The sequence below is a fragment of the Amblyomma maculatum genome, chromosome 9 (assembly GCF_055883805.1).
Source record: "Amblyomma maculatum isolate TAMU_Amacu chromosome 9, ASM5588380v1, whole genome shotgun sequence".
NCBI lineage: Eukaryota > Metazoa > Arthropoda > Arachnida > Ixodida > Ixodidae > Amblyomma > Amblyomma maculatum.
The window spans coordinates 77,822,565-77,833,296 of NC_139352.1; the positions used below are offsets into that span (position 1 = coordinate 77,822,565).

Here is a 10,732-nt window from a genome sequence, read left to right on the forward strand (position 1 = left end):
TTAACAAATAGAAATTTCCACCTTTGCATTTGCGCAGCGTCGCTGCGCCCGTACGTGTCACTTACCAGGAGAAAATAAAAAGCGATTGCGCCGGGAAAATGTGGAGTGCGATTTTTATGCACAGGTTCGATGCTATCGTTTAGGTGCCGAAAAGGTTCATGCTGCGTCGGAGCGAAAGAGGAAACGAAAAGCGAAACTGTCAGAGAGAGCGACAAATGCCCACAGCGTGACGTTAAAATATGATCATATGGTTGCGGCCAATCAGTGCTTACAAACGTCCTACATGTGGAATGTGCTTCACAAACCTGTAGTGCAACCACTACAACTATTGCATAGTTTTGGCGCAAACTGCACGTGGCGCTCCGGCAGCAAAGATTATGCCGAAACTTGAAGCCGTCCAGCTACCCGCTCGCAACAGCTAAGTTTCAACTGCCTTAAAAAACTACTATTTAAAATTTAGTAAGCAAATTTAACTAAATGTTTCTTCTAATAAATATTTGAATGTTAAAATACCACAAAAAAAACCTTAGTTTTCTGCGTTATATGTGACCACTAGGTAACGCGTACGTCTCTATATGCTTCTTACACATTAGTATCATCAGCAAAAGAGCAACATTTGTTGTCCACGATTTCGTCATGGTATTACGCACCACATTTCTGAAAGCCACAGCGCAACGGCAGTGTTTCCATTTCCTGCGGATGGAGTGAATGACTTCATCCCGGGATTTAGGCTAAGTGCAGGGCGTTGTCGACTGTGCGACTGTCAGAAGTCAGTCCACTTGAAACAACACTTGACGGCGCATCATCGGCTCGCCTTGTAAGTACGCGACCGTTACCTATTTAGCGGATAACGGTTGCCGCAACCCGCCAGTGTCTGTAACCCCACCGACAAACGATTCGCTTGCAAATCGCGCTCCTTTGCATTTGCAGAACCATGTCGAGCCGCAAGACCAAAGGCAGGGGCCCCACCAAGAAGCGGGCACAGCGGGCCACCTCCAATGTGTTCGCAATGTTCGACCAAGCTCAGATCCAAGAATTCAAGGAGGCGTTCAACATGATCGACCAGAACAGAGATGGCTTCATCGACAAGGAGGACCTGCACGATATGCTAGCCTCGCTTGGTGAGCGCCGCCGCGGCTTGCTCTTGCTTTAGCGCTCTGGGTTGGCTACCGCGTTCTCTGACTCTGCGCTTCGTCACGCAGGCAAGGATCCTGCCGACCCGTACTTGGACAGCATGATGAATGAAGCTCCGGGACCGATCAACTTCACCATGTTCCTGACCCTGTTCGGTGAGAGGCTGCAAGGCACGGACCCCGAGGACGTCATCAAGAACGCTTTCGCTTGTTTCGACGAAGAGAATGTTGGCCGTATACACGAGGAACGGCTTCGCGAGCTGCTGACTAGCATGGGGGACCGTTTCACCGACGAGGATGTGAGTGCGCGATGTCGCCTACTTATCGTGGGTTCCTGTGCTGCCAGTCGCCCGTGGTATTGTTTTAAGCGATTACTTTGCTTGCTAGTTTTTAGCGATGTACTAGTGCTGGGGTAGTAATGAGTGCGACTGAAATGTGCCACGCCCATGCGCTTGTGCACGGACAGAGATGAATACGTTTGTTTATAGGGCTTGAGCGGTGGTGTGCGGACGGAAGGAAACGAGGTTTTAAAAGCAGTCCTAAGTTTCAATGGTAATACTTGCACTTAGGCGCAGCTGGACAGACATGCAAGCTACCACAGGCACAAGCATCTTGCCCCTGAAAAATCTGGAACAGAACCATTTCACTCCATTTGTTCCTCAGCATACCACTCAAACACTCAAGACAAGCTCACCTGTGTACAGCAGGTTTGCAGTGATGTTACAGCTTATGATAATCAATTTCGGGGTTTTAGTTTTATTGTGTATGTGAACGAGTATGTGTGCCAAGTACCGTTTTGTGAGTACTCATTACAGTGGACTGTATATTTCTCAAGATTTTTCTCTTGCTTGTATACTGCCTGTACACAAAGCATCAAATGCAGCTACTGGTATCTTAAGTATGGTACTCATGGCAAGTACAAGTCGATGTGCCACATATTTTTTTACCTTTAGGGTTGAGTTCATTTTTCGAATGAGTACTCAAGAATATGCTTCATCATTGCCAGTGAATCGAACTATTTCACACACTTGTGCTGTGTTTGCAATTATTTAAAATATGTGCAGTACAAGCATTCATGTTCCATAATTTGGATGCTTGCTACAGTAAGTGCCTTAGAGCTCTGCTAGGTTTGTTTTAAGCCATATGTGCACTTGTGTTATGTCTTCAGTGCTGGGCTCGGTCTTTGGCGCTGTCTCCCTTTTTCTTAGTTAAGGCTGAGCTACATGTGTTCGAAAACTTGTGTGAACGCGATGGCAGCACGCATCGTGCGAACAGAAGTGCACCTGTCGCTTGGCTTGTCCCTCGGCTTGTCGCTCGGATCTGCCGAAATAGAAAATTTCGCTTGTTCATCCATAATTGCATGCGCGATCAGCCAATAGTATGAACGCGAAGCGTACGGCAATGCCACTCATTTCGCACGCTTTCTTTTTTCTGCAGTGTTGCGTTGTGATTGTGCATTGCTGCATAAATTTCTCGATTTGTACGAACAGTGGTGAATGGCCAAGGATTCAACGAACGTTTAATCGCAACCAGAAAGACAAGGACATGTGACCACTTGTACAGTGAAGTGTTAACTTCACCTTCAATACTTCAAATTCGATACGGTGTGGTGTGAATGCATTTTGTTTTGCATGTAGTCTCAAAACACTTATATTCTTGCAATTGGTATGACTGCTGTCGCATTTGTAAATAGTTTTGCGGTTTACTGTGCCAGCAACTATGCATGTTGCCCAGTAGGCGACGGAGCGAACGATGATAGCTTTCGCCACGCCACCTTGTCGCATCGCTCTCATTTTCGCTCACATGTAGCTCAGTCTTTATTCTTCCACGTTGCCAACCTTATTTTCTTTCTTTTATGAAACGTTGCATCAAGATGCAATACCAGATGGGTTGGACTATGTTTCAGTCTTCAAAATGAAGTGTTAGAGGTTAGTAGACATGGGTTACCTCATGATATTCATCTGAGACCCACTAAATAATATTGCATTTTTTTCTAAAGCTGCTTCTGTTTCATCAATGGAACATTGACTGCTGGTGTTTGTGTTTACGTCATGTGAGGCATGACTAAAACTGCAATATAACTGCTAAAACATTGATTGTATCATTCCAGCTTTTTAAGTGGGCTGCCTTAAGTGTAGTGGTAAAGTAAAACTGTGTATCAGTGATTCTATTGCAGTTATTTTGTGGCCTCTGGGACCTAAACACCATCTACATGTTACAATTCATAGCCCAGTTCAGAAATCCGAAACAGGGATCTGTGCATCATTTGAAAATTTTGAAAAAAGAAAACATGCAGCTAAAATTAGGTGTGTATAGTGCTTTAAAGTTTAATCATCACCTGGGCCACTCAAGACCTGTAAATCTAGATATGTAGAATTCTTTTTGTGCTTGGAGAACGCTGAAGCTGTCTGGCCAATTTCACATGCTGCGACAAGGATGAAAACGTTCAGTGCAGCTGCTGATGCCGCAGTGGGATTTTCGGTGTTAGTTCATATTCAACACACATTCAGCGAATTCACTCGGAGAAATATGCAAGACTGCATGTTTCTCTGCAAGATTGGGTAGGCAGCACATAAATAAATGCGACAGTAACACAGCACATGAAATGCATAATTATAAGCATGTATACTCTTAGATGCAGAAGGCACTATTTCGAACATTTTGAATAGAATAAGCAGTTTTCTTCAGCATGGAAGTCGTTCCTTTGGGAACACACGTCATGCAATGATATGATGCTCTTCATTGGTCAGTCGTACAGCAAATGCACCGATGCTCTCACCTGTCACTGACTTATGGAAGCCACAATCTGGAAAGGCAAAATTTAGAACATTTGAAATGGGCTTTAGGCACATAAGCTACAACGTTGAATTTTAATGTAACAATTTTCAGTGGAGAACGCTGGGGCACTTGCCACCAGCGTGATAAAATCAGCATTGCTCGAAAAACATTTTTGTCACACATAGATGACAGAGTTAAAAAGTAAATGAATTGCGCTTAAACGGTTATATGGGCTCGAAATGCTGCGACGTCACATATGAATGGCAGAATTAAATAGTGTATGAATTGCACTGGTAAGAAATAATTTATCCTTGAAGTGACATGGGAATCAAAACTAGGACCCTTGGATCTGGAATAAGACTCGCTAATCTTAGGCCATGCAGGCGCATTTGTACGACTTAGTAAAAGGTGGAGTTTATATATTGGTTGGTCGGGTTTACAGATTACGGCTGTGTACTAATGAGTATGTGCGCCCTTTAACTGTCTGTCTGCTAGTCTGAAGCTGGCCATGAAGTCGTTGGCAGGAGCTGCCAACTGAGATAGCACTTTTGCAATGGAGATTGAGCCCACCAGTGTTCATGGGTCCTGAATCAAACACACTACTGCTAGGCCATGCAGGCACATTAATATGGCTTGGTTAAAGCAGACCATATAATGGATGGCAGCTTATGATTGTATGCTAATGAGCACATGTGACATTAGGCAATAATTAAGGGAATAAATTCCATCTTGAAACCATGTGGAAACCACTAAATTGCAGGAGATTGAAGCAACCAACTTAAATTGTCATCGGTTTGCTTGGAAGTGCCATCTTGCAATTATGCAGAAAAATATGAAACGGCAGGAGATTTGAAAGAGCAGCTTAATTTAATGCTGGTATGCATGGAAGCGCAGCAGGAGTACCCGTTGGTCAGTTGTGAGCACGCGCCGCTGACGGAAGCCATTAATGCAGTGGCGTCGTAACTTTAAAGGCAGAGCTTAAATGTCTCACATATTTTTACATATTTTTTTCTCATGAACTTTGCATACTAAGCATGATGGCTTCCATTTGAGAGCATTCACAACCATTCACACACATCTAGACACGTTGGGGATCAGGCTACAGCTGGTTTTGTTGTTCTTTCGTGCGCAGCCTCTTCAACAATATTTTCAGTTAGTTTTCCAGTCAGTGTGGCACTTCTTTTTCGGTGGCTCTTTGTTCGAGTATGTGGCTGTTGTATACAACCAAATCTATCACATTGAAGGTTGTTTCTACCCTCTCAGCTTTCTGAGCTGGGTCTGAAGCAATATCTAAAGTATCAGGCTCAGAGCCTGAAATCAAATTCTCATTTTGTGGGTTATATCACACAACTCCTTTACATTTCACCTAAATGTTGCAGAGCTTTGCCGTCCTCATCCTTTTAAGCAGTGCTTGAATTTCAGCACCTATGAGACTTCTGCCTTTGCACATTATAATGGTTGTGTCAAAACTAGTAGACTGCTATAATCTGTTACAATTCAAGAACAAAGCGGCATACCCCTAAAGTATGGCTCTATTGCTAGTGGCATCAACTGGTTCTCATGAAGTCATGGTTTCCCCTCAATCGCAGTGATGCGACATCACGGGGTAGGAGGGAAGGGATTAACTTGGAATAACTGTGACATCACGATAATTAAAAATACCATTGGTGGGTAGGCCTGCATCAAAGGGCATTTGCCGCTTTCCTAATCAAAAATAGGTTAAAATGCTTTGTGTGCCTCTACATTTCGATGAATATTTGAAGCGAAAGTTTTTCCTATGGCTGGCAAATCGCCTGTTTTTGAGGGAGGAGGAAAGAGTTTATTTAATGGAAATTCAAATCTGACACTTCAGAGGGGCTCCTTAGTTCAGGAGCTCAGTGGCCATTCCCTCTAGCATGACCTGCCCAATTAGCCATAGCTGGCCGACACACTGTGTGGCCAGAAGAGCAGCCTCCCAAGAAGAGGGTGTGGCTTTTTGCACGAGGGGAGCATGGAGGGGGTGCGGGTATTCCCAGAGGTTGCGGTATAAATTGAGTGAGGTGCCATTGTAAGTGGTGCAGTGGGTTGTGAAAAGGGTGGGGTAAAGGATATGGGCTAAATGAATGTGTATGGAATAGTCACCAGTATGTGCTTTGGGTGTTGTTGAGCACGTGATTTGATGGTGGGAATGGGGCACAGAAACGATGTGATGGTGGGCAATAGCATTGTAATCATGAAAGTTTTTGAGAAGGTCATCCGCAGGTGCCCACAAGCCAGTTCTCTTGCAAACACATCAGCGCACTCAATTCTGAAGGCACCCTCATGCCGAGGTCCCCATGTGATGGTGGTAGAATGAAAAGCGTCAGTAGTGTAGAAAGTATTTGAGCTGAATGTAGGAGGTTACCATGGAGGAGATATTGGTATGCTGTTTGGGAGTCTGTGCATATTTTGATGTGATGAGTCTGTAGTAGACTGATGTGTATGATAGTGAGTGTGAAGGCCAGGCATTCGGCCTTGGTGATGCTAGTGCATTGGACGGAGGAGGCATTGAATGTTGAGTGGTAAATGTGTGAACACTGCTGTGCTGGTGTAGGGATGGTTGTGATAAAGAAGGTTGAGTTAGTTGTCAAAAAATAGGTAGCTTTCATGAGCCAATATACTGAAAGTGGGGTAATATGAATTTAACCAAAACAAATAACCTAGAAACCTGTTTGCAATAGGAGTCAGATTTTTAAACACCTAGGAAGAAAAAAAAGAAACTGTCTGCAGAAAATGCAACAAAATAATAGAAGTAGGATTTATTTTCAGACAACTTGGTGCACAAAATTGTAGTAAGGTAGTCTTTTGACATGCGTTTAAAAGTTATTCTGGCGTATTGAGGGACACTTAAGCTTATTCTTTAGTGATGTGACGTGACATTCATAATTCGTCCTATCTTCAGCTCCCCTTGCAGATCCCGATTTGTGTCCATGCACTTTGTTACTCCCCGTAGTCGTCCCTACATCCTTTTTCCATTTATTGTCTCACACATACTCGTTAGCATACATTCGTAAGCTGCCACATTGTGTGAAAGGCCACCCAACATAGATATAAATCCCAACTATGAGCAAGCCATATTGTCACATACTCTGTGACCAGGGGACAAGACACGAAAGCACAGAACTGTAATCCAGGAGGTTTAGCCCAGGGGGAGCATTGAAAGCAGCACGCATGCAAAAGCGTGACCAGCTCTTTTTCGTTCTTGTTCAGTGAGGCGCCACCTGGCAATGCTAGGTGGCAATATGAACGTGCCTGCTTAGCCAAGGAGTAGCATGTCTGTTATGATCCGAGGGTCTCAAAAGATTCGATTCCCATTTTCGAGGAGCTGCCAGAGCTCGCAGGTGCTGAAAACTTGCTATCTTTACAGCTTTCACTGAAGGTGGATGCAAAAGATTATTTACTGATAGCAGCCAGAAAAACAGCTGTGCCGGTTACTGGCTTTAATAGCAAAGGAGTATCTACTGTTGCCGGAATTTGCAGCTGTAGAGGCAACTAGAAGCATGCTTGAGGTTATGCAACAGCAACCGAAAAAAACGTGCTGGCTCCTGGCCTTGATTAGAAGGGGAATATCGGATGATGATGAAAACGTTTATTGAGTGCAGCAAAGACCAAAGACTTATTTTAAGGGAAGGCTGACCGGATTCCTAGTCCAGAATATCAGAGAAATGTTACTGAAATTCACAGCCATAGGGGCTTTCAGAAGCGTGCTTGAGGTTATACGTCAGTCGAAAAAGTCTAAAGCATATTTCGACTACTGGCCACAATTAGTGAGTCCAGCACTCACTGATATTGCAGAGCCAGCACTCTAGCAAGCTGATGCGGTATTTGAAAGGTGAAAGAGAAGGAGAGTGGAGAAGAGAAAAAACTGAGGATGATCAGCTACATGTAGCAGGGACAGAAACCCTGCTACATGTAAACATCACACTTAGCAGTATGTTTAGAAATCCAGCTAGCAGTCTGGCAATACTGGTAATATCTGGCAGCAGACTGGTGCCCCTCACAGCAATGGGTCTGGTAGGTGACTTGCCTCCAGACAACTTTTTATGGTTATGCAGTCAAAGCTACAGAGCCAAAAGCACCAGCTCACCGTGCAGCAGAATATAATTCCTTCAGACACTTCTCAGATAGTGCTGTGGAACAGTATATTATTATACGAAAATATTCACATTGTTGCATGAAGGTTATTATAACCTACTAGTCAGTACTGTGTTAGTGTAGTGCATTTTAAAATCAGTACACTTTAGTTCACTATGCCGTGCAAATGCGATTGCTGCACCTTCTGCCGGGAATCCTAAAAAACCTACGTTGCCTACTTCTGCTGTGCCCAATATCTATAAACGTTGGCTGGGTCTCAGTTCAGTTCAGTCGTTCAGTCGTGTCCGACTCTTCGCGACCCTATAGACCATGTCACGCCACGCTTTCCGGTCTCTCACTATCTTCCTAACATCACATAACTTCATCTGCAGTGCCTCGAGGATGCCATCTAACCATCGCGTTCGCTGCCTACCCCTTCTCCGGCGACCCTCAACCTTTCCCAACATCAAATCTTTCTCCAGCGCGACTCCTCTCTTCTCATCAGATGACCAAAGTAGCTGAGCTTTAACTTTCTTTAAGCTGGGTCTACTTATCGGTTTTTGTGCACTTTCACAATATACTTGTTTCGACAACATACTTAGCGTAGGATATTGAAATTTACATTCACGTATGCCTTCAGTTGTGTAAAGAAACACACTTCTGCGTCGTTGGTGGTTCAAGTAAAGGTGGAACTGAAGCCAAAACTGTAACTGAGGCCAGATATCTCGGTGTAGTAACACTGTGACAAAAGCACAGCTTCATAGCCACAAAATGTTGTCCAGATGCATAATAACCTTATAACTCAGTGTCTTAAACGCACACACAAAATGCTTAGGAAGCAAGCACTTCTTTATAATATATAAGATGAGAGATCTTAAAGCTTGGTATCCCTAGCCTTAAATTATAGCTAAGCAACTTCAGCTGTGTGGCAAGGCATTTTCATTGTGAAACGCTGAGCTTTTGCTTGTGCACATTTTGTGCAGTAATTAGTTTTCGGTAACTGGGGATGAAGTTACTGGAGTGGTGGTAATACAGTACATGATTTATGCAATTTTACCATAATGCCTTCCTTCTCTGCCACAGGTGGACGAAATGTTCCGTGAGGCTCCCATAGACAAGAATGGGATGTTCAACTATTTGGAGTTTACACGCATCTTGAAACATGGTGCCAAGGAGAATGATGACCAGTGATCGCAGATTTCATATTTTTGTATTTTTTATGCTGAATAAAGAAAGAGCTCTTTATTTTTTATTTTACATCATTTTTGATGCAATACACCATTGATCAATTTAGACTTTGCTTCAGTACCCTCTTGGTAAAGCTTTTGTTGCTTTATTAAATAATTTAAAGGTACATACAAATAATACTTTTTTTAAATCCTAATACATATAGTCAAATTTTTGCTACTAAGGCTTATATGAATGAAATATTTCTGGGATTTGCAGCTTGTACAAATATTGACACAAGAAATTTCAGCGACGCTTATGCTCCGCCTAAGAGTTTACGCAATAGGGAAAGTCTTAATTGTGTTTCGTTTTATTTTCCATTTTATTTTTTTTTCCCTTAATATTTTTATTGCACACACCCCGATGCGTTCATTAAGTGCCCCTCTACATGTCTGGCACCAGTGACAGTTTGTGGCCTATGCTTTCATTCTCTGCCTGGCATGCAGGACGACTAGGTTCAAACCCAAATGGCAGCAAATTGAGTTTATATTCTGAAATGCTCCCAATAGAGGAACTTCCTGGCCAGTTTTGGCTTTATTCGGACTTTTGTCAAATTCGCTAGCTTTATTTCAATTTGGTTTGAAATCCTCGCTTGTTTTGTGACGCCATCACCCTGCCGACCAATCGGGATTTTTTTCGACATGTTCGGCGACTGTTGGCGCAATGCAGAGGATGTCACGATAGTGAAGCTGCAGTATTTTATGTATGCAAGATGGGGATTTATTAGCAGCGGCGAAAATAGTCCGTGGGCATCTATACACAAGCGTCAGCCCGTGACGTCAGTGGAGATGCGGTAGCGCTGGCGGCAGCAGTGACTTTCGTGGTGTAGGCAAAAGCATGGACCGTCTGCATTGGATGCGCGGCGCTTGCTGCGTTTTCGAGCATAATTCCCGATATTCCTCCAATGTGTCGTGCGAGTGGTTGCGCCACAAGGCACAAAAAAGAAAATGGTACCTGTTTTCACTTGTTTCTTGCGGTCGGATAAAGATGAGAGCGAATGACAGAGGTGTTGAGCGCGACAATTGTAGACCTTTCAACGACAGGTTAACTGCCAAGGCAAACTTGATCAGTTTGCTTGCAACTCCTAATTGTCGTGATTGCTTTTCTGCCACATTGCGAGTAGCGCAATAACAAACGCCTGCAGCTCGTTCACGTTTTGGTGTATATACTACCAGCCCATAAGAAGTTTAGGTGGTTTAGGCGTGATATTCCGTGCGCGTATGATCTGAATCGAATGCAGCTAGGAAACCGCTCTGTGAGTTCCATTCATCTGTGGTGCGGTACTACCCGTACATATTTTCGTACAGAAAAAGACACAAAAGCTGCTGCAAAGACAACTGCAGCTACCTTGAGCGGTCACTCCAGGGCGATATTGCCGAAACAGGCCAATAGTTGCGAAGTAGCTTTTCTCTGTTTCACTTTCCCGAATTTCAACAAGTGACGCGCACTTCATCAACGGTCCTAGAAATCGAGTGAACATCGTTGGGATCCGGAAAAAGTCA

The 10,732-nt window shown here is 43.7% G+C and overlaps 1 protein-coding gene across 1 annotated transcript; it reads left to right on the forward strand.

Moving 5' to 3' along the window:
• The first annotated feature begins 657 nt into the window (after positions 1-657).
• sqh (Myosin regulatory light chain sqh) lies at positions 658-9,248 on the forward strand. The gene is made up of 4 exons (XM_084579144.1): positions 658-817; positions 931-1,121; positions 1,203-1,432; positions 9,087-9,248. Exons 2-4 carry the CDS (start codon positions 935-937, stop codon positions 9,192-9,194), a joined length of 525 nt encoding a protein of 174 aa, XP_084435270.1. The 5' UTR covers positions 658-817; positions 931-934; the 3' UTR covers positions 9,195-9,248.
• The last annotated feature ends 1,484 nt before the right edge of the window (positions 9,249-10,732 follow it).

Coding starts and splice junctions, on each gene's coding strand:
- sqh (XM_084579144.1), top strand. CDS start 935: ATGTCGAGCCGCAAGACCAAAGGCAGGGGCCCCACCAAGAAGCGGGCA. Junction 1,122..1,202: donor CGATATGCTAGCCTCGCTTG/GTGAGCGCCGCC, acceptor TTCGTCACGCAG/GCAAGGATCCTGCCGACCCG. Junction 1,433..9,086: donor ACCGTTTCACCGACGAGGAT/GTGAGTGCGCGA, acceptor TCTCTGCCACAG/GTGGACGAAATGTTCCGTGA.